General features: G+C 40.6%; 1 protein-coding gene across 1 annotated transcript; it reads left to right on the plus strand.

Annotated features, from left to right (window-relative positions):
- Positions 1-573: 573 nt before the first annotated feature.
- MALT1 (MALT1 paracaspase) lies at positions 574-13797 on the plus strand (the record flags this gene model as incomplete). The annotated part of the gene is made up of 8 exons (XM_015826978.1): positions 574-777; positions 4673-4850; positions 5701-5775; positions 6999-7126; positions 9886-10035; positions 11954-12111; positions 12437-12562; positions 13210-13797. Coding segments are annotated over 8 exons (1472 nt in total), but the record flags the coding sequence as incomplete, so codon positions are not given.
- Between the last annotated feature and the right edge of the window lie 13438 nt (positions 13798-27235).

The following is a 27235-nucleotide window of genomic DNA, read 5'->3' on the forward strand; positions in this document are numbered from 1 at the left end:
AAGAAGAAAAGAAATGAAAAGGTGACATGATAGCAATGTTCCAATATCTAAGGCATTGCCATAAAGAAGAGGGAGTCAACCTATTCTCCAAAGCACCTGAAGGCAGAACAAGAAGCAGTATATGGGAAATAATCAAGGAGAGAACCAAACTAGAACTAAGGAGAAATTTCCTGACAGTTAGAACAATTAATCAGTGGAACGAGTTGCCTCCAGAAGTTGTGGGTGCTCCAACACTGCAGGTTTTTAAGAAGAGATTTAGACAACCATTTTTATGGGGTTAGACTAGAAGACCTCCAAGATCCCTTCCAACTCTGTTATTCTGTTAAAACAAGGCAGGAAGTGAACCTGAAGTTGAATCAAATCTTGGATTAATGTTTGCCCTTATTTCTGTAGTTGATATTAACATGCTTTGCCTCCTTCTCCCTAAGTACGCTTCATTACATATTTTTATGGGGAGTTACTTATGTATAAGATACCATGAAGTCTGCCTACGAATTATCATGCATGTAATTTCCTTGCATGCATACTATGGAAAAGCTATTTAGAAACATGCTTTGTTTTCTGCCTTTGTAGCAGTAGATAAGGTAGCACTACTGATGGGAAACATGAGCTACTATAACCATCCCAGGCTCAAGGCTCCGTTAGTGGATGTTTATGAGCTGACCAACTTGCTGAGGCAGATGGACTTTAAAGTGGTCTCCTTGCTGGATCTGACCGAGCCTGAGATGCGGAATGCAGTGGATGAATTCTTGCTGCTCCTGGACAAAGGTGTCTACGGTAAGAATGTGTGATCTGGTGGCCAAATAAGATGAGCTTGATATTTTGCCAGAATGTATCTTCCATGGTTACCTTATTTGGTTGAATTTGGATTTCTGCAATGAGGAGGGAATTGGACTGGATAGCATAAATAGCCTTTTTCTAGCACTGTGATTCTCTGATTCTAATAAAGTAAACAAATAATCTTGTTTTATAAAATATATAAGAAATGTATATTACATTGGTTTAGTGGTAGACATCTACCACAGGTGGTCCTTGACTTACAACCATAATGGAGCCCAGAAGTCATGATGTTGTAAGTCAAGCACTCATGTGATCAGACTCAATTCTATGACCTTTTTATGGCAGTGATTAAGTTAATGCCACAGTTGTTAAGTGAATAAAGTGGTTGTTAACCAAATGTGGCAGTGGTTAATCAAATCAATGTATTCCTAGGGGTGTTTTTTGGCGAGAAACCAACCAAAGATGTCATAAATCACAGTCATATGGGCACGGAATGGTGCAACCAGTTGTTTGGGTCAGTTGCTAAACACCCGAAATGAAGTCATGTGACCATGGGGTTGTGGGTAGCCATTGGAACTCAGGAACCAGGTTGCCAGTAGCATTTGGGAGGGTCTGTCACAACAATTGTCAAGTGACTGATTGTTAAGTGAGGTCTACCTGTGTATAGTAGGTAAAACTGCCATCCTGATTAAATTGGCACTGAATGTGGCTGAAGTTCAGCATGTGAAGCTTCCATTCACCAAGTGGTGGGCAAGCCTCTTATTACATATACCAGGAATATTTCATATTGTTGTCCAAAATTTATAACAAGGATGTGTCCCGGGCCTCCCTCTAGGCAGAAATGCAGTCTGTGGCTACCTTCTCTGTAACAGATGATAGGCCTAATCTGTGTCTCCGTTTGGTTTATAAATTGTGAATGAAAGTGAATATACGTGTTCCGGGATAATATTGCGGGATCCAACATTATGGGTCGGTCACCAGGACCAGAGGTTTAGTCTTCCGAGCTTTCAGACTTGTGCTGCAGTCCATCATCAGGAAACTTCTCGAGTCCAAAAGCTTGGAAGACTAAACCTCAGTGACTGACCCAGATTGGATCCTGGTTTATAGTTTTTTCCTGACCTGACCCTTTTTTTTATGAGCCTGTCTCTTAACTTTTAATCGTAATAGCATCAATGGTTTGTTATTGTTTGCTTTCTAAAAGAAGTAACGTTATCTTCAATTCGCATTTTACTGTTTGCAAAGTCCTACTTTATGTTAATTTTATGTGATGGTCTGGCCGTTACATTTTGTTAGAATCCTTTCAGGGTAATCTGAAGCCCTCAAGAGTCTTTCAGTCAGTGTTAACTTTTTTTGATAATTTCCAGAGTAGATCTGCTTCATTGGATGGCTCCATGTCTATGTTCACTGAATTTCAAATAGATCTTTAGATCTTGTCATGATGCTTGCTGTTCATCCTAAGTAACTATGCTTGGGTACTGAATTTTAAACAGATTCATGCTTAGATTTTAAATAATGCTACTAGGAAGTACCTAAGAAGTGGCCTTAAAATGTGATAATGCCGTTCAATATATTTATCGGTTATAAAATTTGGAATGCCCATTTACAAATTTAACGAACGAATAGGACAAATAAATTTTGATTTGACTTTATCTTCCCACCATTGCGGTCTAGTGTTTAAGACCGTTTCCAAGTTGGAATGCAGCCTTCAGGCTGTAAATTTTTCCCCCATTCATTTTGTGTATACCTGTTTAATCAAGCATGGTCTGTTCTGCCAAATGCATCCCTCTCACATGTCTTTTTTGCCACGCTCAATCTTTTAAATGAAGAGGCTGTGGGCTACAATCTCTCAAATTATTGATACTCCTCTTACAAATATTACTTTTTCAAACTGTTTGAAAAATGCACGTCTCTGAAATCTCACCAGTATTTTATTTTTCGTAGTTGTCATTACAAGTACTTCACCAGGGAGGATAGGAAGAGCCCAGCGCCTGATAGTACATAAATATAATCACATATTAGTTCGAGTTGGACGTGTCTTTGCAATAGATGCTAGCACACAATGTGAAGTTGTTATATATGCAGTCATTGATCAGAAGCTTTATGCTTGACTCACTTAGTTCCTCCTGATCTGACATTCAGAATGCCTTTCACTTTTCATCTTGCTGAGCCAACAATCGCTCTGACAGGAAAATTTATTGTAATAGCACTCACAGACTTTCAGACCACCACATTCTTTGACAATCCTTTTTAGCAGTGGCTTGTCAGGAACATTCAGATCACTTGAGTCTATCGATGTGATGTTGCAGTTGCTTCCTGATCAGGCTCAGGCATGCTTGTATCATTAACATTGTGCTCTTGGTTTTTATTTACTTATTTTTAAATCGAATTTGTATAGCCGCCCAACTCGCACGTAGGTAACCCCAGACAGCTTACAAAATTTAGAAAATCCACCGTATAATAAAACTGATTTTTAAAAAACCCTCCCACCCTTGGCAGCAACAACACAATCAAATCAGCCACTTGATTGGATCCATCTCCGTTCGTGGGCCCCAGGCCCATTGACAAAGCTATATTTTTAGAGGCTTTCAGAAAAGCAATAGGATGGGGGCCAACCATAGCTAGGGGGAATGATATTCCATAAAGAAGGAACCACCACTGAGAAGGCCCTTTTTCGTGGCGTCACTAGATGGCAGTCCCTAATCAGTGAAACTCATAGCATACCTTGCCTTCCTCCTGATGGGCCAGGTAAATGTAAGAAAATATTTTAATCTTGTAATCAAGAGTTTTTGAAAGTTCTAGGTCACAACCTATGAAAATCCAAACACGGCAGAAAGAAAACCACATTGTTATCATGGACTCTTCAGAATCCATATCATGATATTATCTAGAGATTATTTAACAAAAAAAAATGTTTTGCATAGCCTGATATTAAGTAAACTTCTCCAACACCCACCAAATTTTATATAGTTTATAGCTAAAGATATTTTTTTTAAAGCCTCAGTAGCTTTCCCTTCCATTTATTCAAGTTACATTGTGCAGGAAAATTTAAAGACTCAATACCACTTCCTTTAGAGAAGCGTTTTTGTCAAAATAAGCTTGACTCCTGGGCACTTAACAGATATTTGTAGCAGATTTCTTGGCCGCAGTACGGAAGTGGTTTGCTTGTGCATTATATTTTTCTTGTTTAATTGAGTGAACATTCCTTGCACTCTGAAAGGAATCAAGGGAAGATGGTGTTAGAGCAACCAGGGGTAGTGATATCTGGGTATTATGAGCACTGAGGTTCAATACAAAACATCTTTAAACTGATGCAACGCTATGTTGGGTTGAGAAGGCTGCATTAAAGCACAACATCCTTTACAATCAGCTGAAGTAGGTCCTTATCCTAACCCAGTGGTGGCGAACCTATGGCACGGGTGCCAGAGGTGGCACTCAGAGCCCTCTCTGTGGGCACACATGTCATTGCCCCAGTCCTAGGCCTTCAGCTGGGTTTTATAAAACCTTTTCGCTTTAGGCCTCCGCCGCCGTGTGCAAAAAAAAAAAAGGTTCAATCAGTCAATTTCAACTTCTCGCGGGAAAAAAAAGATCTTGCAAAGTTGGAATTGATTGATTGAACTTTTTAGTCCCACCCAGTCTGCCCGTTACCACTGTGGCCACGCCCACCCAATGGGCCACACCCAGCCAATGGGCCACACCCACCCGGCACTCAACGATGCATAAGTGGGTTTTGGGTTGCAGTTTGGGCACTCGGTCTCTAAAAGGTTCGCCATCACTGTCCTAACCTCTCAACCTAGATTCCTTGTTTGTTTAGCAGTGAAATTAAATGAATAGGGTCGCTTAGCCATCTTGCTTAGTACAATTGTTAAATGTGTTTTGGTTTTTCCCCTCCCAGGTCTATTATATTATGCTGGGCATGGCTATGAAAATTATGGTAATAGTTTTATGGTTCCTATTGATGCTCCAAATCCTTATCGAGCTGCAAACTGTCTGTGTGTACAAAACATCCTCAAACTGATGCAAGAAAAGGATACTGGCCTCAATGTCTTTTTACTGGATATGTGCAGAAAACGGTATGATATTGTTTTCCTCACTTAAGAATTCAATCCTGATCATCCAGGGCCCAAGATACATAGCTATATGGATTCTACAGAAAGAAACATGTTAAATCGGCTAGCTAAATACGTGTTTCACAATTTTCCAGTTCTTGGGAAATTATTTTTTTAAAACTTGGTTTTCAGAACAATGTCAGTAATGATCAAGTGAAATGGGGAGCACCTGAGCTAAATTTCAAGTGTTGCTGCAAAGGGTCTGAATACTTATGCCAATGTGATATTTCAGTTTTTTCTTTTTAATAAATTTATAAACCTTTATAAATAAATTTATAAACATTTCTAAAATTCTGTTTTCACTTTGTCATTATGGGCTACTGAATGTAGATTAATGAGAACAAAAATTAGTTTCAACAACTGTAGAATCAGGCTGCAGCATAACACAACTGACAAAAGTTAGGAGGGTCTGAATACTTTCTGAATGGATTGTATGTTTCATTATGTGATTACCCAATATTGTAAATCTCTTTTCTTCACTGGCTCAAAGAGATTTTTGGGTCCTTGTTGTATATGAACATCCAAAGAAATGAAATGGTTTGAAAGACTGAATTTCAGATTCCAGTTCTGTTCTTTAGGACTTCTCTCCTTTAATTAAAAAGCAACATGGATTGTTTACCAAGCTGATGGAAGCACTTCACACTTCTGCTTAAGTATCCATTGGCAGATTCTTCCAAGGGAGAGAAAGAAAAAGATTTAGAAATTAATAATAATACACATGGGTCATAAAAACATTAATTGTTCTATTCTTGTTTGACTGTTCTATTCCAATTCAGTGTTTTTTTGATCATTTTTATTCTTATGTTTATTGAAGGAATGAATATGACAATACCGTTCTCATCTTGGATGCTCTGAAGGTTACAGCTAACATAGTTTTTGGATATGCCACGTAAGAATAGCTATTAAAGTATTTATCTTTTTAAAATATGGTAACTTATTTCAATTTCTAACTAATAATAATCTGAGTTATCTTTGTTTTTTAAAGTGGGTATTACATGAATAAAATTCTGCTTGGGGCTTTAGCAAAGCTTTATAATATGTATGTTAGAAGTTAAAATCTGTTTTTATTCATGATCATTATTTAAACTGTGAATGGGCATCAAGAGAGTTTTTTCGTTCCTCTGTCACTGAGTCATGAACATGACTTTCAATATTATAAAATATTGAAATATTAAACTTATAAATGTCTCATCTCTTCCTTGCCACAGAAGAAAAGTAAAGAAATAACTGAGCTGTACTTGTTGATCTGAATATTAGCATCTTCTTAGCCATTTAATAAAAAACTTGCTTTTAAAGGTAGGATGAGGAGATAAAGCATTCAGTTCAGTTTGAGACATCTCACTTACCTACATTGTTTTATCACTGTGTTGAAGAAAAGAACATATTAAGTCTCAGACTATGTTGAGAAATTCTAAACAACAGCTATTCTTCTTTGATGGAAGAAAAATGGAGGGAGATTTCTTAAGGCCACATAATGTATCCATGACAGAGATCGGCTTGAATCCAGATGAGATTCTGTTTGTGGAAATTATTGGTTTTCAGAACTTGGAGGACTCTTTTTTTCAGACTTGGCATCTATGCCCTCTGACACCATGGCTACTCATTTGTCAGTATGTTTGTGGGAAGGATTCACTATTGACCTAGGATCCATTCATCCATCAATCCAATCTCAGGAAGAAATACTATTATGTGCAGATAGATTTTTGTAGAGACTATTTCCCCGTATGTCAAATGGTCACTGTGAAGAATGAAGCTGGCCTGCACAGTCAGTCCATCAGTTTGTCCATCCTTCCATCCATCCAGGCCAAGCCAAGCCACGCCAAGCCAGCCATCCAATCCAATCCAATCCAATCCATCCATCTTTCCATCAATCCAGCCCAATCCAATCCAGTTCATCCCTCCATCCATTGAAAGAGTCAATTAGATGGCCTGTGGCTTGTTGACATACTAAATTATTTTCTATCTATCTGATCAACGTGAACAATTAGAAATATTCCTGCTGCACTATCTGAAACAACGCTAGCTCAGAAGTTTAACATTGTAGTTTAGATGCTGCATGATAAAGATGCCTCTCCATCTATGGTGGTAACATCCTGTCAATATATTGTTAAGGTGTCAAGGGGCAGAAGCGTTTGAAATTCAGCAGTCTGAATTGGCCAATGGAATTTTCATGAAGTTTTTGAAGGAACGCTTATTAGAGGACAAGAAAATTACTGTGCTGCTGGATGGTGTAGCAGAAGGTGAGAAAAACCTACCAGAAATAAAGAGAGATATTTATGGATTAATTGAATAATAGTCCTTCCTTAACAAGTACTTATTCAGTGACAATTTAAAGATATGACAGTCCTGCACTAGAAGTTATGACCTGTTCTCATTATTGCAGCTGCTGCAGTGGTCTTATCATGATTGAGGTGTTTGGCAACTGGATTGCAATTATGACATCACAGCATCCCGCGGCCACATGATTGCCATTTGCAAACTTCACTGCTGGCTTCGGACATGCAGTCAATGGGGAATCTGATAGAAAGTTATAAATAGTTATCATACAACATGTTTAACAACCATATGAGATTCACCCAATCACAATCAGAAGTACCAAAAATGCCACTGTAATTTGGTGCAGTCATGTGACATCATTCTTAGTGACTGAGTTGCCTGTCCCAATTACCATCGTTAAGTGAGGACTACCCATGTTTTATATACTCTACTTAGAAGGAAAATTCTAAGCAAGGCTTTATTGGAGAAAGGTATTGTGGACCAGAAACATAACCATTAATGACGTACAAGAATGCACTCTAGAAAATTACCCTATATTTAGGTTTTGATCAATTCTTTCCTATATCTGACTCACTAATTACAATTGTCACCCATACAAGCAATTCTTTTGCATAGCCTAACTTGGTGTTTCATTTGGTTCTACACCAAAAGACTATTGTGTGAAAAGCTAGGGAATCAGCAGGTATATCTTATTTATATAAGCTTACTTTTTTCCCTTATCAACCTGGATGGGTTTTTTTTTCCCCTCCAAATTGTCCCTCAAATAGATTTTTTGCCATATTGGAATACAGATACATATTTTAAACATGCATCTGGAAGTCCGTGAGAAAAACTGCCTGAGGAAATGGGGTAATTTCAGTGGAAACGTTGGTGGTGATGAAAGAATTAGTGAAGATTGCATCTGTCATTTTCCTATTCAAAATCATCCCTTTTTGCAGCTTTTGTAAAGAAAAATGAAGCCTGTCTAAGAATTTGCTGCTAGCATTATGAAAAATGTTTAATGTGCCTTCATTTGTTCGAAGCTGATTTGGGGGGTAGGGGGAGCAGAGTAAGAGAGGAGTGGAGAAGGAAATACCTCTTCTCTTTGCTCTTTTACGTAGATTTTGCAGCTAGCCACAACTATTGTTTATGGCCTGCTGCTAGTTTGGTGCCATTTCTTTTATTAGAACTAATTTCTCTGATAAATCTCAGAAAATCAAAGAGTTAAGTACTAAGTGTATAGGTATTAGGTAGGGAATTAAATAGGGAAGCTATGCAGCGGTCAGTTATTCCTTTGATAGTCGATTTCCTGGGAACTCCAAGCCTGCCTACTAAACAGAGAATAGAAAAAGGATACCAGGACAAGGCAACATGGCACATCCACAAACACGGTCGTCAAAAATGCTCAGTTCAGTGTTTACCTTTATAAAGAGGAAAGCCGCCTTCATCTCATACCCCAGTCCTAGAAAACTCCTGCCATTCAGAATGGAATGGAATAGGAATAGGAATAGAAATAGGAATAGGAATAGGATGGGAATAGGATAGGAATGGAATAGGAATAGGATAGGAATAGGATAGAATTAGGAATAGGAATAGGAATAGAAATAGAATAGGAATAGGATGGGAATAGGATTAGGATTAGAATAGAATAGAATAGAATAGAATAGAATAGAATAGAATAGAATAGAATAGAATAGAATAGAAAATGGAATAGAATAGAAAATGGAATAGAATAGAATAGAACAGAACAGGAACAGGAATAGGAATAGAATTAGGAATAAAATAGGAATAGAAATAGAATGGGAATAGGATAGGAATCGGAATAAAATTAGAAATAGGAATAGAATGGAATGGAAATAGGAATAGAATAGAAATAGGAATAGAATGGAATGGAATAGCATGGAATGGAATAGCATAGAATAGAAGAATAGAATAGAATAGAATAGAATAGAAATAGAAATAGAAATAGAAATAAAAATAGAAATAGACTAGGAATAGAATAGAAGTAGGAATAGAAATAGGAATAGAATTAGGAATAGGAATAGAATAGAAATAGAATAAAAATAGAATAGAATAGAGAAGAGAAAAGAAAAAGAAAAGAGCCAGCCCTAAGTAGACAAAATGGCAATGAAGCTCAGCTGAGGATCCTTGATACTTTCTGAGCTTGGTTGTTTCCTTGCAGACATTTCATTATCCAAACTAGGTAACATCATCAGCAACATAAAGATGTTATCTAGTTTGAGTAATGAAATATCTGCAAAAAAAAACAACCAAGCTCAGAGAGCACCAAGGACCCCTCATTTCAACCCTGAGCTACCAATATTCTTCTTTATAAGCTCAGCTGAGTCCACAGCCTGGCTGAATCCAAACCCCACCGGGTGGGATCTCTCTGTCTCTTTCTTTCTTAGCTTAACAACTGTCTTGCTTAGCAGCAGAAATTTTGGGCTTAATTGTGGTCGTAAGTCGAGGACTACCTTCATGTCTAGCTCTCTTCTGACCTTCAAGAAAAAGTTGGAAACTTTTGTATTCTGGGACTATCATCTATTGTACTGTCAGGTTTAAATTGTATGAACTGAGGCAACTGGGATACCTGTTTTATATTGTTTCATTATAATGTGTAATTACCTAGAATCTTAAGGTTGGCAGTATAGAAATTATTGCACCAAACGAATATTTTCATAGGGAAGAAACAGCATGATCATTATTAATCAGAATGAGCTTGTGGTTTATTTTTTATTTTTAGATATGGGAAAGTGTCATCTTACCAAAGGCAAGCAAGCTTTGGAGATTCGCAGCAGCTTATCTGAGAAGAGAGCGTTAACTGATCCTATTCAGCAAACTGTAACCTCAGCAGAAGCCCTGGCACGCAATCTACAGTGGGCGAAAGCACATGGTACAGTAAATGTGAAAATAACCACTTCTGCTTATCCACGAAGGACAGCTGGGTGACCTTGGGCCATTTACTCTCTCTCAGTCCAACTCACCTCACAGGGCTGTTGTTCTGGGGGAAATAAGAGCAAGAGCAAACTGTTTATTAGATAAGTTTGCTGCCTTGAGTTACCTGTAAAAGCAGAAAATTAAGTAAATAAATCTGCAGCCCCTTCATGGCCCAGAAATATGTACTTAAGAAATTAGGTTATTTGTTTTGAATGAATCAGCTTCTGAACTATGCAGAAGTGAGAAGAGGTAGAGGGTAAGAGCAAAGGAAATGAAATATAGAGGGAAATGCCATTATTTCCTTGCTTAATTTACTTTGCCAATATTACCCCATAACTCAGGAGCTGGCAATTGTTTTATTGCCCCCCAATTGTTTATTGCCTCCAGAAACATTGTCTTTGGTAGTACCCAATCCTGCCCCATTTACACTTCTGAATTGTGATGGAAAAACTACAACAGGTATAGCTTTAAAAAAGATAAAAAATAATCCACACCTCTGGAATACTTTTTATTTACAGGAAGTCCTTGCCTTAAGGCCACAATGGAGCCTGCTCCTTATAGTTGTAAGTTATCATGGTCATAAAACAGGTTACCCATGTGACCTACCTTATCTATGACTTTTTTTTTACAGAGGTCATTAAGCAGATCACCACAATTAACAGAATAACAGAGTTGGAGGGGACATTGGAGGTCTTCTAGTCCAGCCCCCTGCTCAAGCAGGAAACCCTACACCATTTCAGACAGATGGTTGTCCAACTTCTTCTTAAAAACCTCCAGTGTTGGAACACTCATAACTTCTGGAGTCAAGTTGTTAATCAAAACCATTATTTGCTATGGGGCATTTTGCCAAAACCCGGAATTAATTGCCAATTTTCAACAAAAATGTAAATCATGATTACTTCACTGCAGTATGCTGCAGTCGGCCCTAAATGTGGTCATGTGGCTGCATGGGGGGAGTGTTGGAACTTTGGAACCTGGGCACAAATACCTTGGGGGGGGGGGGTTGCTATAACTTCAAATGGTCACTAAGTGACCAGTTGTAATTTGAGGACTACCTGTATTTGACATCCCCCCTCCAATGTTACACCTGTCCTAAACTATTAAATATAGCTCTTAGCTATAGTTTCCCCACCTTGCTTAATTATTTTCAGATTTGCTAATTGTCACTTGCTATTCCTACAAGGCAACCTTTCACAATCTTGAGACCCTCAAGGGTAGGGATGGGTAACTGTGGCCCCTTCACAGCCTGTGGACTTCAACTCCCAGAATTGCTGGCTCAGGAATTCTGGGAGTTGAAGTCCACAGGTCGCCAAGGGGCCATTTGCTGCTCACCTCTGTGACAGGTTGATTTAGAGTGCTATTAGTAAATGAAAACTGTATTTTTCAACATTTTGGGAGGGAAAAAAGAACAGTGGATTACAAGGCAAGGCAGAAAAATACATGATAGCATCTTCCAGTGGTGGGAAACCACTTCTCTATATCTGCAACTGCGGAACTACTAAAATAAACTTCTGTAATTCGGGGAAGATCATGACTAATAGGCCTGAGGAACAATGCTGTTTTGAAAGAGAAACAGGTATGGGTCACCGCTTTCAAAAATGTGCTTGTTTTGTCAGTCCATACTATACATTAACTACATATGATATATCTATATACAGCTATACATAATTAGTATCTGCCTCTATTTATATCTTTGCTGTTGACCCCATTCTTTTTTCCCTCCATTTGTAAAATTTATTCCAGGTTCGATAAAATTCTGATTCTGATTTTTTAGTCTTTTAGTTGATGTATATCAAAGACGATTTACCATGTTCAATGTTTTTAATCTTTTTCCTTTCTTTTGTATTCAATAAAAAAAATGTGCTTGTTTTCAGAGCTTTCTGAAAGTTTGTACCTTCAGTTTCAATGCGGGGTTCGGATCCAGCTTGGTTTTGCTGCAGAATTCTCCAATGTCATGATCATCTACACAAGAATTGTAAAGAAGCCGGCTGAAATTACCGTTTGCAACGCTTATGTCACCGATTTTCCCTTTGTAAGTTTAGTCTCAGAAGACGGCACCTTTGTTGTTTGGAAGACGATATGTACAAAACAGAAATATCTTGCTTTAAACATGAAACACATTTGGCATGATAATAAAGCAGGAGTCCCCAAACTTGGCAACTTTAAGACTTGCGGACTTTAACTCCCAGAATTCCCCAGCCAGCCATGCTGGCTGGGAAATTCTGGGAGTTGAAGTCCGCAAGTCTTAAAGTTGCCAAGTTTGGAGACTCCTGATCTAAAGGATGAGAATGAAGGAGAGGGGGTTTCAAAACCTAACCACCTCATCATTTTCATTTTAATGCTTTCAATTTCCACAGGAATTGGATGTGGATCCGAAAGAGGCCAATAAAGGAACTCCTGAGGAGACCGGCAGCTATTTACTTTTAAAAGATTTGCCCAAACACTGCCTCTACACAAGAATAAGTTCACTACAGAAGCTAAAGGTAATTACTTGCAGGCAAATTGGGTTTGCTTTCTTATATTTCTACATCCCCTGAGTGGCAGCAATGCTGTTCAATTATTGTTTTAGACCAGGGGTCTTCAAACTTGGCCCTTTTATGACTTGTGGACTTCAACTCCCAGAATTCCTCAGCCAGCTGATCTACCATGAGTAGATTTATTTCTTGATTTAATTTTCCATGGAATGTCTCCCTCTCAAAGCAAATTATTTCTGTGAAATTCATTTGTTTGTCAGGTTCTATACGTTCTCTAGTGGAGAGCAAGCCAGCATAAGACCATCATATCTATTTCTAATATCTAGTGCAGGGCTTTCCCAACCTGGCAACTTTAAGACTTGTGGACTTCAATCCCCAGAATTCCTCAGTCAGCATGGCTGGCTGAGGAATTCTGGGAGTCGAAGTCCACAATTCTTAAAGTTGCCAGGTTTGGAAACCCCTGTGCTAGACACGGTGATGGCACAACATTGGAAATAGATGGCCAGCATCATTTTTTTTCTTTTTAAGGTATCCATCTTGTGAATTTCATGATAGAAATATAGAGATGTTTGATCACAATCATCATGTTCTGAATTACATTGAATGCCTGGCAGCAAAAAGCTATCATTATTAATATATCTCCCTTTAAATCATAGGAAGATTTAACGTTCACTGTTTGTCTGCATTATGAATACATGGGACTTGAGGACGCTGTGGATGAAAGAAAGGTGGTTAACATCGGCAAGCCGCTGGTTGCTAGATTGCGCATTCACCAAGGATTTGGCAAGTGCAGCTGCTTCCAGAGCTGTTGTTTGCCTAATGACACTTCCTCCGCCCAGCCACTGGCCACGGAAGCAGCTGGATTCTGCCCATCTCACCTTAATCAGCCACATTCTTACACAGGCTTTGTCCAATCAAGTCCTTCTCTTATAGAAAGCCTGAGGCAGCCGCCCAGATGCCACTGCTTGATGGTGCCAGATAGATTAATGGGATGGCAGCCAAAATGGTCACACTCATCCGATTCAGACCTGAGCAATATTCCTGTGGAGACCACAGACGAACTCGAATCTGATTTCTCCGGAAGTTTAAAACTATCTCATGAGCCTTAAACAGGTTTTTGTGTAGGTTGGCGTAGCATTTTCAATGGCACTGCCCTGGAATGAAATTCTAAGGCCTGGTGACATCTTTGCTTGGATCCATACATTGGGCTTACGGTATTGGCTGAGGGCGAAAGAGATTTAAAAATGTTTTTAGACAACCGGAAATTCATGTTGCAACGTTCCCAGGTATTAGCTACCTTGTGAGGGGAAAGATGAAAAACAATTTGGTGAAGGTAGACTAGGTTTCTGCGGGAAATGATTCCCTAATAACCCAGCACGTTGATTGTCAGAATAAGCATAAGCTAAGCACAGGTCTTTAAGATACAGAATTTTTAATGTGCTGGCTGAGAGGCCTACAGGAGCTCTGATACCAGGCAGTGAGGAGAGGGAGAGTAGCAAATAGGCAGAAAATCAGGCGATCCCGATGGGCAGAGCAGGCATACGTGTAAGCAGCGTTTTGGGAGGAAGAAGCAAACTGGCCTATTACGGGGTCTGAAAAGAAGCCATCACAGAATGATCTTACAATCCAAAGAAGTGGATATTAAAGGAAGTTAAGGGATATGCAGCACCAACTTCCTTTGCTCTCAATTACTGCTGAGGCAGTCAGTGCGCAGGCCAGTTAAATGGCGGCGGCAGTTGAGTAAGAAAATTGGCATGCTAAGATCTGCCCCCACCCTCCTATCCTTCTGCAAGAGCCTGCTGGCTGGCCCGGAGTCCAAATGGAAGAGTTCCACTCTGGAAATGGCTGACTCCACCTCCCTCCCTCCTTGTTCTCTGCTATCTACTTGTCATCTTTCTTTTTTGGTAATCTTATAGTTGTACAGGTAGTTCTCGACTTACGACCGCAATTGAGCCCAAAATTTCTGTTGCTAAGTGAGACAGTTTTTAAGTGAATTTTGCCCCATTTTGCAACCTTTCCTGCCACAGTTGTTCAGTGAATCATTACAGTTAGTAAGTTAGTAGCAGTTGTTAAGTGAATCTGGCTTCCCCGTTGACTTGACTTGTCAGAAGGTTACCAAAGGTGATCATATGACCCCGGGACACTGCGACCGTCATAAATATGAGCCAGTTACCAAGCATATGAATTTTGATCATGTGACCATGGGGATGCTGCAATGTTTGTGCGAAAAACATCATAAGCCACTTTTTTCAGTGCTGTTGTAACCTTGAACAGTAACTAAAAGAAGTACCTGTAGTCTACTTGTATTTCTCGTGGTGTTCTCTTTCACTGTTTATTTTATTGTTCCAATATCTTAACTTCTGTTCACACTCTTCATTTCTTCTTTTTTATTGTTGTAAGCCACCTAGAGTAGCCCCACAGTGAGATAGGCGGCAAATAAATTTAACAAATAAATAAATACGTAGGCTAGTGGTCCAATGAGATAGGGTAACTGGCAATTGCAGGGGGGGGGAAGCAATGTGCTTCAGACTTGTCCTTTTTAAAAAAAAAATGTGTACTATCAAGTCAGTGCCAACTCTTATTAGATTTATATCCCTCATTTCATTCAGAAATTAAGGTAACATACAGACTACTCCTTCCTCCCATTTTCCTGCAACAGCTCTGTGAGGTGGGCTGGACTGAACTTCCATGGCTGAACCCTGGCCTTTCTGCTGACAGACAATACCTTAATCCTTATACCATACTGGCTGTGCCCGCCCCTCCCAAAATGATATAATCATGTAAACACCAACTTTCTCCAGCATGAAAGATGTAGCCTCCACCGATGGGTTATCAAAGCCTTCCTGCTCAGTTTAGACTAAGACCAAACTTTAGCCACGCCTCCCTTGGGCGATCCTATCCCAGTTTTGTCTTAGTCTCAGCTCAGTAGGACACAACTTTGTTAAATAAATAAATAAATATATATATGTTTGTTTTTTATCCAATTGTTAGCCGCCCTGAGTCCGCAAGGAGAAGGGCGGGATATAAATGTAATTAATAAATTAATAAATAAATAAATAAATAATAAAAACTCCTCAAATAGCTAATTTAAATAGTCAGATTTAGGATAGAAAAGTTAGAAATTTTCATTTAGTTTTGTTTTTGTTTTAGTAAATTGCTGTGCCTAGTGATCTTAAGGAGATTTCAGGCAGTTTGGGAACGTTTGTCCCTGGGGCCTGCGAGGCCTCGAGGATCGCTAGGAGCTATGCCGCGGAGTAGCGGCTTCAGCTCCTATCAGCTATTTGGTGTTGCGACGGGAGTTCCCCGAGCGCCCGGGAAGGCTCCGGAGGATCGGGCCGAACGACCAAGCTATCTCCTCCTTGCCTCGTGGCCACGAGGCTCCAGAGTCGTTCGGGACGCAGTTTGCCTGCGCAGCAGAAACGCAAGTGCCTGATTGCCTTATAAATAAAGGGGGGGAGATGAGGATTATTTAAGCTCCCTTGGGCTCCCTGAACGGACGCAAAGAGGACTTGTGGAGGCTTAATTTGGGATCAGTCTCACAGGCGTCGCCACTTTAGGCGCCAAGGAGACTCGCGGCTGCCATTTTGAATCCAGTGCTGGGTGTAGTCGCCATTTTGGAGAGGCCTACATTCAAGACTCAGGCCGATTATTACAATAGCCTACTGTGTTGGGCTCTCAGGAGGGTTCATAAGACAAACCTATTCCACCTTTCTCATAAGGATTCCATAAAAGGGGGGGGTGTATTCCTTATTCTGCTCCCTGTGGCATCACTAACAATCATTTTCTCACAAGTTTTAATTCTGTGGGTGAAATTAACAGACCTGTTCTCATTAGCTCGCGGCGCTGTGCCAGCTAGGCCTAAGCGGACAGTTTTAGGGAGCTGTCTGGCTGTTTGCCATTGTGGTTGTCTTAGGGCGCGGGAAGCTTCCCTCCCGGACAACTTGATCTGCGTGTTTACCCCCATTCCAGGGCTTCTCCTATCTGGAAGGTCCAGTGCACAATGGCAGACGGTGAAACTCCTCAGACTTCGCAGGGTTCTGATGTTCCCCCCGCACAATCTAAATGCAGATCTTCTGAATTGAGCTCAGGGGGGAAAAAAAGGCCAAAACCAAGCATTTAACCAAAGAACCCTCCAAGGCTGCTGAGCGAGAGGCATCGAGGAGACATCAGGCACTGGAGAAAGAATTCTCCAGAGCTCAAAGGCTCAGGTCCAGCGAACCTGAAGTGGTTCCCCCTGCTTCTCTGGACAGTTCACCATTTGAGCCTCCACTAGTGCCGTCTTATCAAGCCCCCAGAGCTTGGTCTCCTCAAGGGGAACTGAACAGGTCGCTCACCCTCCTCCCCTTCCAATTTCTCCACCTTCCATCGCCCCACAGGCTTCTGAGGCCACCGCATCTGGTGTTGCTCACGCAGAACAAACCTTATGGGCACAACAATTCAATTCTTTCATGCACCAGGCCTTCAACCAATTTATGGCTTCTTCCATGAGTCAGGGGCTTTCACAGATTCCATCCCCTCCTCCTCCACCCTTGTCCGTAGGTCGCACTGGACAGATCCAGTCAGCGGGCTCGGGTATTTCTGAGACTTCGTCTCAACTACGTGAAGCTGAGTCTGTGGACTTGGAGACATCTGACATCCCCATGTCAGAAGATGAGGAGGTGGCACCGGATCCGACTCCCAACATCCGGTCTTTTTGATCCTTCTCTATTTAGGTCACTATTGTTAAAGGCCTGCGCCACAGCCAATCTGGTCACAGAACAGGAACCCAAACCATCTACTTCCACTGCACAGGAGTCAAATCCTCTGTTTGCTGTACAGGTGGTTGAGGAAAAACAGGTTCCTTGTCCAGCTGTTTTCGGCAGGAGGGTCTTGCAGCAGGTAGTTTCTACTCACGAATCACATGCCTAGACTTCCCTCCCGACAGGGACATGGGTGGCTTTGGTATGTCCCATCGGTGGAGGCTACATCTTTCATGCTGGAGAAGGGGCGTTGTCTTACCTGAACGCCTTTTCTCAGCATGAAGATGTAGCCTCCACACCCACCCTTAACAGTTGGTCTAGGCAGTTTTCTTACAGGAGGAGTTATTGTGTCAGACCTCATGAATGCTTCGCCTCGTCAAAACTGGGATAGGACCACCCAAGGGAGGCGTGGCTAAAGTTTGGTCTTAGTCTAAACTGAGCAGGAAGGCTTTGATAACCCATCGGTGGAGGCTACATCTTCATGCTGAGAAAAGGCGTTCAGGTAAGACAACGCCCCCTTTCATTTCCTGGGTGTATCCATTATGCTAAGTCATTGTTTATTTTAAACATAGTCTGTTCAATAAAGCCACAATGACCATTAGGGTTTATAATCATGGCTTCAATCAGAATAGAGCTGGAAGGGACATTGGAGGTCTTTTAGTCCAACCCCCTACTCAACCCTCTGCTGCTTACAAAACCCATTTTGAGCTTGTGTAGTTATGATTACTTTTTCAAAAGGCAACTGGACTACTTTTGTTTTTCTTTGAGGACATTTCACTTCTCATTCAAGAAGCTTCTTCAGTTCTGAGTTCTGAAAAGGTGCTTCTCAGTTCTGAAAGGTGTTTCTTCAAAAGGCAAATGCAGTTGCCTTTTGAAAAAGCATCTTTGGGACAGCCATGACCTGGATGACTCTCCATAGACATGTAGCTATGATTGTGTATATCAAGTAGGTGCCGCCACTTAGTGATAACGTAGTTCAGACATGTCAAACACAAGGCCCGGGGGCCGGATGCGGCCCGCGAAGTTTCATGTGGCCCGCGAAGGCATCCTGGAAACAGTGAGGGAACGGCCCTCGTTGCCTTGGCCCTGGCCCAGGCCGGCCGGGAGCCAATGTACAATTTTGTGGTGGGCATCTATGCTGAAACGCATTCAGTCTTAGCTCCACAAGGCCGTCTGGAAATAGCGAGGAACCAGCCCCTGCTGTGTCGCCCCCGCCCCCTGGGTGCATGCTGGGGAGGTGTCACCCTTTGTGAGGAATGAAGAAATGCATCATCACCTGGAAGTGATCCTGGTCCCACCCCCTTCTGCCAGAGACCCTCAGATCTGTCCCACTCCTGCCCAGGCCCCCACAGGCACCGTTGACGCGAACGATGTAGAGCTGGCCACGCCCACTCCATCCATGCCCACTCAGTAGGCTGCACCCACCCTGGCCACACACCCCCGCCCGCCCCCCCCGAGGGCAACCGCAATGCTGATGCGGCCCTCAAGGAAATTGAGTTTGACACCCCTGACATAGTTGGATTTTCTCCATGATGCACCCATCACTGCTGTAATTTAGACCTTCTACCTTGCTGTGTCTTCCTTTCTTTCTTTGCACCTTTCCCACAATAAGAGAGCTAGGTCTTTGCATACTGTGACTGAAGTATGGTTAATTTGAGTCTGGTCATTTGTTCCTCTGGCGAGGATTTTGGGTTGGTTGGTTTTGATAATACATGTGTTTGTTTTCTTGGCTGGCCACAGTATTTTGAAGAGTCTTCTCCAAAGTCTTTCCATGATTGCTCCAGATTTTGTTCTTCCAGTACCCCAAACAACCAAAATATTCTGGGTTTTGTTTCCGCTGGACCCTGTCTGTCCCCAAATTGTTCACCAGAAATTCCAGAACATGATAGCATCTCCTTTGTTCAGGACAAAGCATATGTTCCAGGTCATGCTTATTCTTAATTCTATTTCAGGTACCAGGCCAGCTTTAGTTATTTAAGCAATTTCATCCATATCCTTTTTACAGTATTTACCGATAATTATTGGCCTATTCCCAAAAGAGGTTTTGAAATAGCCCACCAAGAAATTAATTCTTGTTCAGTCTTTTTTTTTTTTTTGCATTTGTTATTTTTCTTAACATTGTTAATTTAAGATATTCCCAAAGATCCAAATATAATAATTTATAAGAATTCTTTGACTTGAGTTTTTATTTATTCATGCACACATGCAGGGCACTTTATTCTTTCCAAGACAACAGAATGTTGCAAAGAAATTCTGTAGAGGATTTTGAGATTCTTTCTGTGTATCCTTCTGTGCTTTTATCTGTTCGAAAACAGATTGGAATGAGATGAAATTTTGTGTGGCAGGAAAAAACTAGCAAAATGAAGATCAAGATCAAAAATTACTTGCATCTGGCTGCCAATTGCAGAACAGAATCTTGAGGTGGGGGGGAGGAATCCTCTTTTGCATCTTAATGGGAGAAGCAGATGGGGAGGATTTTGAAATGTTGCCAAGATCCAGAATGGAGCATACACGCATGGAGAGAATCACAACGCTAAGGGAGAGCAGAAACAGAGGCAATACATGCATCTACAAGAGTAATACGTTATATGTATGCGCTACACAAAGCACACTGAGTAGACTCTCACCCACACACAGATGCTTAGGCAATACATGCTGATTAGCCCAATTGGGGAGTGTACATCAACACTCCCTGATAAGCTAGGCTTTGCATGCTTTCCCTATGTTGTTTGGGGAAGGTAACTTGGCACTGATAATATCAATGCAGATGCATAACAAAGTATTATAAGGTACGTCCAGATCAGTATTAGCCCATTTTGCCAGCTTAGGCCAACCAGATACCTGCATAGGTTAACTCAGGGGTAGTCAACCATGGCTCTTTTATGACTCGTGGACTTCAACTCCCAGAATTCCTGAGCCAGCTGGCTCAAGAATTCTGGGAGTTGAAGTCCATGAGTCATAAAAGAGCCAAGGTTGACTACCCCTGGGTTAACTGATTAGAGACTATTTTGATGACCAAACCTTTGTATATATTCTCAATTCTGTGTCAGTAGCTCCTTTTAATAACCACAGGAAGTAAATAAGTATACCCTACTGTAGCCATCTAAGTAACATTTGCATGTGGTCAACTTCCAAATCTCTCCACTCTGACCATTTAATCATTTTTATTCCTGTTAAAAGTGGAATGCTGGGTACAGACAGGACAGCATGGATCATTAAGGGCTCTCCCAGCCAATTATCTCCAGTTAATTCAGTGCTTTGCTCATTTAAGCTACAGCAGCGTCTGGAGTAACCCAGTTGCTTGGCCCTCATTATGGTTAAGCTCATGGGCCACCCAACAATGACCAAGTCTAACCTTGAAGAGCTCTTTGAGATCACTTCTTCTCAAACGTCTCTTGCATTACAGTTACCAACATCGCTAATTGTTATGTTTTCTGTGCTTCTTGGTTATTATGGGGATTGTAGTACTACTGTACTGGTAGTTGTCTGTTTAGGAACATCTTCCAATCATTTATTACTGCTCCATTATTTAATCTGCATAATTTCTTGATCTTTGAAATATAATCCCGTTTTCTAAAATCTTTGTGAAGCTCTCTGTGGAGTTGTAATGAGTAGAAAAATTCTGCAAAATTTATAACAAAGCTCAGCTTTAGTCCACAAGGCCATCTGCTGATCATGATGTGCTTCATCAGGGCAATGTTCTTTGGTGCAATATTTTGTGTCACAGAGGAGCTAATTAGATGCCTTCAGAAACTCACAGCCCTAGACAGACCAAAACATTGATGGTCATTTATCTGAAATAGAGATTGTGACAGAACAACTGAATTGCCAGCATCTGGCATTCTGCATATGAATGTGGCATACAAATTTGCATATAATTGCCACCAACGTCTTGTATTTATTTATTAGATTTATGTAGCTAGTCACCTCACGTATGCAATGAGTGGCACAGAAAACTAAAAATAACAAAAAACAAAACCATTAAAAAAACCTTTAAGTACGGTTAAAACAGTTAAATTATAAAGTGCATTTCAAAACCCACAGACAGGATGTCCGTTTTGCAGCCTCCATATTCCATGGGATCCGTGGGCCCAATGACAAAATTAGGTCCTCAGGGCCTTCAAGAAGGACAATGGAGTTGGGGCCAATCTCCCTTTGGAGGGATGATGTTCCAAAGAGCAGGTGCCAAGCAGAAAAGGGTCTCCTCCTCAGTCCACCTAGACCAGGGGTAGGCAACCTCGGCTCTTTTATGACTCATGTGCTGACTCGGGAATTCTGGGAGTTGAAGTCCATGAGTCATAAAAGAGCCGAGGTTGCCTACCCCTGACCTAGACCAAGGACCCCTCCTGCTGGGCCTCATGGGATATAATGAGAAGTAGATATAACTGAGGAGAAGCCTGGCCCCAAACAAGGCTTTAGCGGTCATAACCAACACCAAGAATTAATCCTAGAACCAGATTGGCAACGAATGCAGCTTGCTGAGCAGAGGTATAATATTCAGTTGAAGGGCCACACATAACTGCCCAGGCCACCACATTTTGCATCAGCTGAAGCTTCCAGATACTTCTCAATGGCAACCCCGTGTAGCGTGCATCACAGTAGTCCATTTGAGAGGTGACCTAGACATGAGTGACTGAGAATAGAGCTTCCCAATCCAGGGACAGGCACCATTGGCACACAATACAAAGTTGCATAAAGGCCCTCCTAGCCACGACTACCATCTGCTCCTTATGCAGGAGTTGTAAACCCAGAAGGACCCCCAGATTGTACACTGTCTTTACAGGGCAATGCCATCCCATCAAGCACTAAAGATGGTATATTCCTAGCTGCAGAAAGCTACCCAAACCCTAAGCCACTCAATCTTGTCAGGACTGAGCCAAAGTCTGCACAGATGATGGTAATAAGAGCTGCCAACTATCACAGAGGACAACAAGTTGAGAACACTTGTGGCACAGTATCACACAAAAATAGGGAACCTGTCCTTCCAGCATAAAGTTCATAAGCATTGGCATGGCATCAGTTGAATCTATTTCCAGTATGTGATTCCTACATTTCTGTTTTCTACATTCAATTCTAAATCAGAGGTATCCAATCTTGGCAACTTTACATTTTGTGGACTTCGACTCCCAGAATTCTGGGAGTTGAAATCCACAATTCTTGAGGTTGCCAAGGTTGGATACCAATGATTAATATGCTTCAGTTTCATGCTTAATAGATTTTTTATTATCTTGCAGGATTAAATTGTTGTTGCTTTTGAAGTCTGGATATATTTTGATTAATTGATCATGTGCCATTAAGTCAGTGTCAACTCTTAGTGACCGCATCAAAAATTCTACTTAAGAATGAATTAATATATGAATATTATTTTATGGAGATCACATCAGACAAACATAGAAAGTGACATTGTATTTGTTTTTTTTAGATGGCATTGACTCCCCTTTTCATGAAATTCAATTTTTCCTACTGTATTAACACTGCAAAAAAGGCTTGGGTGCTTTAAACATTTCTTTAGAAAGATAAAGAGAATTTCAAACAGATGTTAAATCTTATCATCTCTCTTCCCCTCAGGAAAGTTTTGTAAGTTATAAGGACGCTGGTTCTAAAATTAAAAATGTAAATCTGGAGATCACAAGGACCAGGTTGGATGTATTTAATTTGCAGAAGAGTATTACCAGTATTTGAACTGATCTTGCTATAGGTAGATTCACTTAATTATTTCACATTATACCCAGCTAATATTAAAACAGAAAAGAAATGATTGCATTGTGAGGAAGAGGGAGAAAGTTTCAAGATCTTAAAATGGTCTGCTGGATGCTCCGGCAATTTTCTTGATATTCCCATCACAGTAAAAGCTTAGTAAGTGCTGGAGATCATCAAATAACATTCTTGCTGGCAAGGAGGTCAGTCAGGGTCGTTTGTGATTTTGAAGTAAAACGCAGGCAGAACATTTCCCCTGCAGCTTTTTTTTTACTGCTTCTCAGTCTGATGAAGGGAATGTGTTTTTCAACTTCCTTGCAAAAGAGAAAAACATTTTAGTGAAATTCCCCTTGGGGTTGGCACAGGAGCATTCTTTCCCCTTTTTTAGTTACAAGATGGTGGATATGAATAAAGGTAGTCCTCGAGTTACGATCATAATTGAGCCTGCAATTACAGTTCTAAGGTGTAATAGTCACGCACCCAATTTTAGGACTTTTTTTTTTATAGCTAATGGTCGTAAAGCAAACACCATGATAATAATAATAATAATAATAATAATAATAATAATAATAATAATAATAATAATAATAATAATAATAATAATAATAATAATAATAAAGTTGGAAGGGACCTTGAAGGTCATCTAGTCCAACCCCCTGCTCAGGCAGGAAACCCTATACCATTTCGGATAAATGGCTGTCCAGTTTCTTCTTAAAAACTTCCAGTGTTGGCACATTCACCACTTCTGGAGGCAGGTTGTTCCATTGGTTAATTGTTCTAACTGTCAGGAAGTTTCTCCTTAGTTCTAGGTTGCTTCTCTCCTTTGTTAGTTTCCATCCGTTGCTTCTTGTCCTGCCTTCAGGCGCCTTGGAGAATAGCTTGACTCCCTCTTCTTTGTGGCAGCCCCTGAGATACTGGAACACTGCTATCATGTCCCCCCTCGTCCTTCTCTTCGTTAAACTAGACATACCCAATTCCAGCAACCGTTCCTTATATCTTTTAGCCTCCAGTCCCCTAATCATCTTTGTTGCTCTTCTCTGTACTCTTTCTAGAGTCTCAACATCTTTTTTACATCGTGGTGACCAAAATTGGATGCAGTATTAAAGTGATCTTTAAGCAAATGCTGCATAGCAACCCATTGTTTGCTATGGGGCTTTTTTTTGCCAGAAATAAGAAGCAAATGCCGAGTTTCAACAAAAACATTGTAAATCAGTCCTCTGACTGCAGGGCACTGCAAATAGTCATAAATATGACTGCAGGAGGTGAGGCACAGTCATTGGAATTTCAAATCCAGGTCATAAGTTCCTTTTTCAGGGTCTATCATGACTTCAGATGGTTGCTAAATAACCAATCAAAAGTCAAGGAATATCTGTATCCTGTCTTTCCTCTCTTATCATTCTCCATCCTCTCTGGCTTTCCATGGTTCCATGGTTAAATCCCAAGGAAACTTTAGATAAGTCCAGAAGAAATGTCTCCCAATGGATTGCAATGAAGTTCTTCCCAACCTTAAGGAGTCCTGCCTTTTGGAATGTGGTACTTTTTCCCTCTCACTGGGACTCAACTTCAAAGGACTATGCTAGAATATTAAATTTAGTCGCTGAAACAGTAAAGTGTACAATGGGCCAGAACACACAGCTGTTGTTGATTGGTTTGAGAGTGCTGGCTCCTGCAAGAGCCAATGTACGCCAGAGGTAGTCAACCTTGGCTCTTTTATGACTCGTGGACTTCAATTCCCAGAATTCCTGAGCCAGCTTAGCTGGCTCAGGAATTCTGGGAGTTGAAGTCCACGAGTCATAAAAGAGCCAAGGTTGACTACCCCTGATGTACGCTATGATCGGTTGCTATGGATGTAAAGGGGGAGTTCCCCTCTTTCCTGCCTTTTTCTTCTGTGTATTCTGCATGCTGTTTTAAAATTTACCTCATGATGTTCCTGTGCACCTCTTGTCTGCTGTGAATATTAATGTAAAATATATTTATTTATATAAAACTACAAGTTCATGTCAACGTCTCTGACTTCGTATGGACAGCTGCTAACGCAATTCCCTGACAGACTATTTGTGCCCACCCAATTCTCCAGAACTGGTTCTGGTGTCACTATTGATCTAGCCTTCTGCAGATTTCTTGGCCATAACATGTTCCTTTCTCTCTAATACTTTGTGTCAAATAGCAATAGCACTTAGACTTATATACCGCTCCATAGTGCTTTACAGCACTCTCTGGGCGGTTTAGAATGTCAGCCTATTGTCCCCAACAATCTGGGTCCTCATTTTACTAACCTTGGAAGGATGGAAGGCTGAGTCAATCTTGAGCCCGTCAGGATCAAACTCCAGACTTTGGGCAGAGTTAGCCTGCAGTTCTGCATTCTAATCGCTGCAGGCTCTTTAATTTGATCCCAATAATCTTGATTAACAAATGAAGTGTTTTAAACAAAAATTAAGGCGGTATGTGTATTGCTCTCTTCTTTTAGCTTATTTGCTAAATCTCAGTCATCAGTCCTGTTGTTCGAATCCCTGGCTTCTTGCAACTGTGCGCCAGGAACACCACCGTCTCCTTTGTTTTTAAAAATACAATATTCCTGAAGTAAAGTATTATTCCTTACATGACTGATACGTTCAACCACATTTCAGAAAAGCCCCGAGAGATCCATCTGATACTGGTGGGAATGCTGCTAAGGGCTATTTAAGCTGCTAAATTCTCATTGTCTAACCCTAGAAAGATAAGCTTGTGACTGGATGCTTCCCCAAAATAGTACAAGGAAGTGGTTAATTGGCAGTTTTTGCATTCTGTGGTGAATGATAGGGCACTGAGAAGGTGTCCTGACATTTCTAGTTCTCCATCTACCTATCTAGAATTTAATCTTTTGATATCCCATTGATTTCAGTGAGGAACCTATGTATGTGCTGAAGTATCTGAGCTGAAAACAAGCCTAATACTAATGTCTCTAGCATTGATATCTGTAGGAGTTAAATATCTGTGTTGACAGTCTGAAATATTTAGCCCTTAATTTGGGGAGCAACGTTTAAATAACTGTAACCTTCAATATTTTTGGCAAGTTTATCAATATCCGTGCACCGGAATAACAATAGGAGAATAGACACATTTCAATTTCAGAAGCATGAGATCACTCCTATGATTTCAGTTCTACTTAGGTGATGAGTGCGTTTCCAAACTATTCCACAGGAGGTCAGACATTTCACATCGGTGACACCAGAAAGCATGCTTGTGTTCCGCTTTTCCTAGGACTATGCTACTGTATTGAACTTGTTGTTCCATTGTTGTCTAACATTTATGCCCGGAAAATTGGATCCAGAATCCAAGAGCAATTAAGTCTGGAGCAAAACCGAAATATAAGAAGAGCAGCAGGCTATATCCGAAGTGGGTTCTACTACATCAACTGAGAAGATCAGATTAACTCATGACACAGAACCCCTTCTTGTCTCTATGGTAAGCAATTGGTGTTTGCTGGTTCTGCCAACCAAGATACAAATTTGTAGGGAAAATGACACTTCTTTCCTAAAGTATCCCTTCTTAAATCTGTACGACACTGGCACCATTTGGCAATCCCTTGGCTTGGCTGTGAGGGCAGAGCAACCTATGTGGATGTACATTTTAGCTAACTCGAGGAATAGATATGGGTACTAAACAGCTCCTCCCTACATCCTGAGTGTCATTGTGAATTCCAGCAGTTGGTTCTTCTCATAGAGTTGTACACCTCCCTTTGCACCAACACTGGTAGGCAATGTAATTTTGCAACTAGCTTAATACACTTTGTCCTCCTTGATAGTAGTTATTGATGTTTTTTATTATCCTGCCTTAACTCCAGTTCAAGGTGGCCTACTCTTTCCTCCCACACAATAACTCTGTAGGGTAGGACAAGTTGAGAGAAAATATTGGCCCAATGATTTTGGCTGGTCTGATGTCTTATTCACTATGCCACATCTTTATTGAAATATAACACAGCGATGGAATAAAAAAAATATGATAAAGTGGATGCAAAACTTAAAAGAAATTATCACAATACAACAATATGAAGAGCTACAGAATAAAATCAGTAACATCTACTCCAAATTATAATTTAAGGGAAAGTTGGTTTTACAGATATAGAACTCTGCCAATAATTATCAAGGAGACAAATTATATGACAATGAACATTGGAAATTCCGTAACAAAAAAGACTATTTTCATATATGTCAAAAAAAGACCCCAAAGTACTGGAAAGAAATGTATGGAAATATTCAAAAAGTCC

This window comes from Protobothrops mucrosquamatus, unplaced genomic scaffold (genome assembly GCF_001527695.2).
Source record: "Protobothrops mucrosquamatus isolate PMUCROS unplaced genomic scaffold, P.Mucros_1.0 scaffold3415, whole genome shotgun sequence".
NCBI classification, from domain to species: Eukaryota; Metazoa; Chordata; class Lepidosauria; order Squamata; family Viperidae; genus Protobothrops; species Protobothrops mucrosquamatus.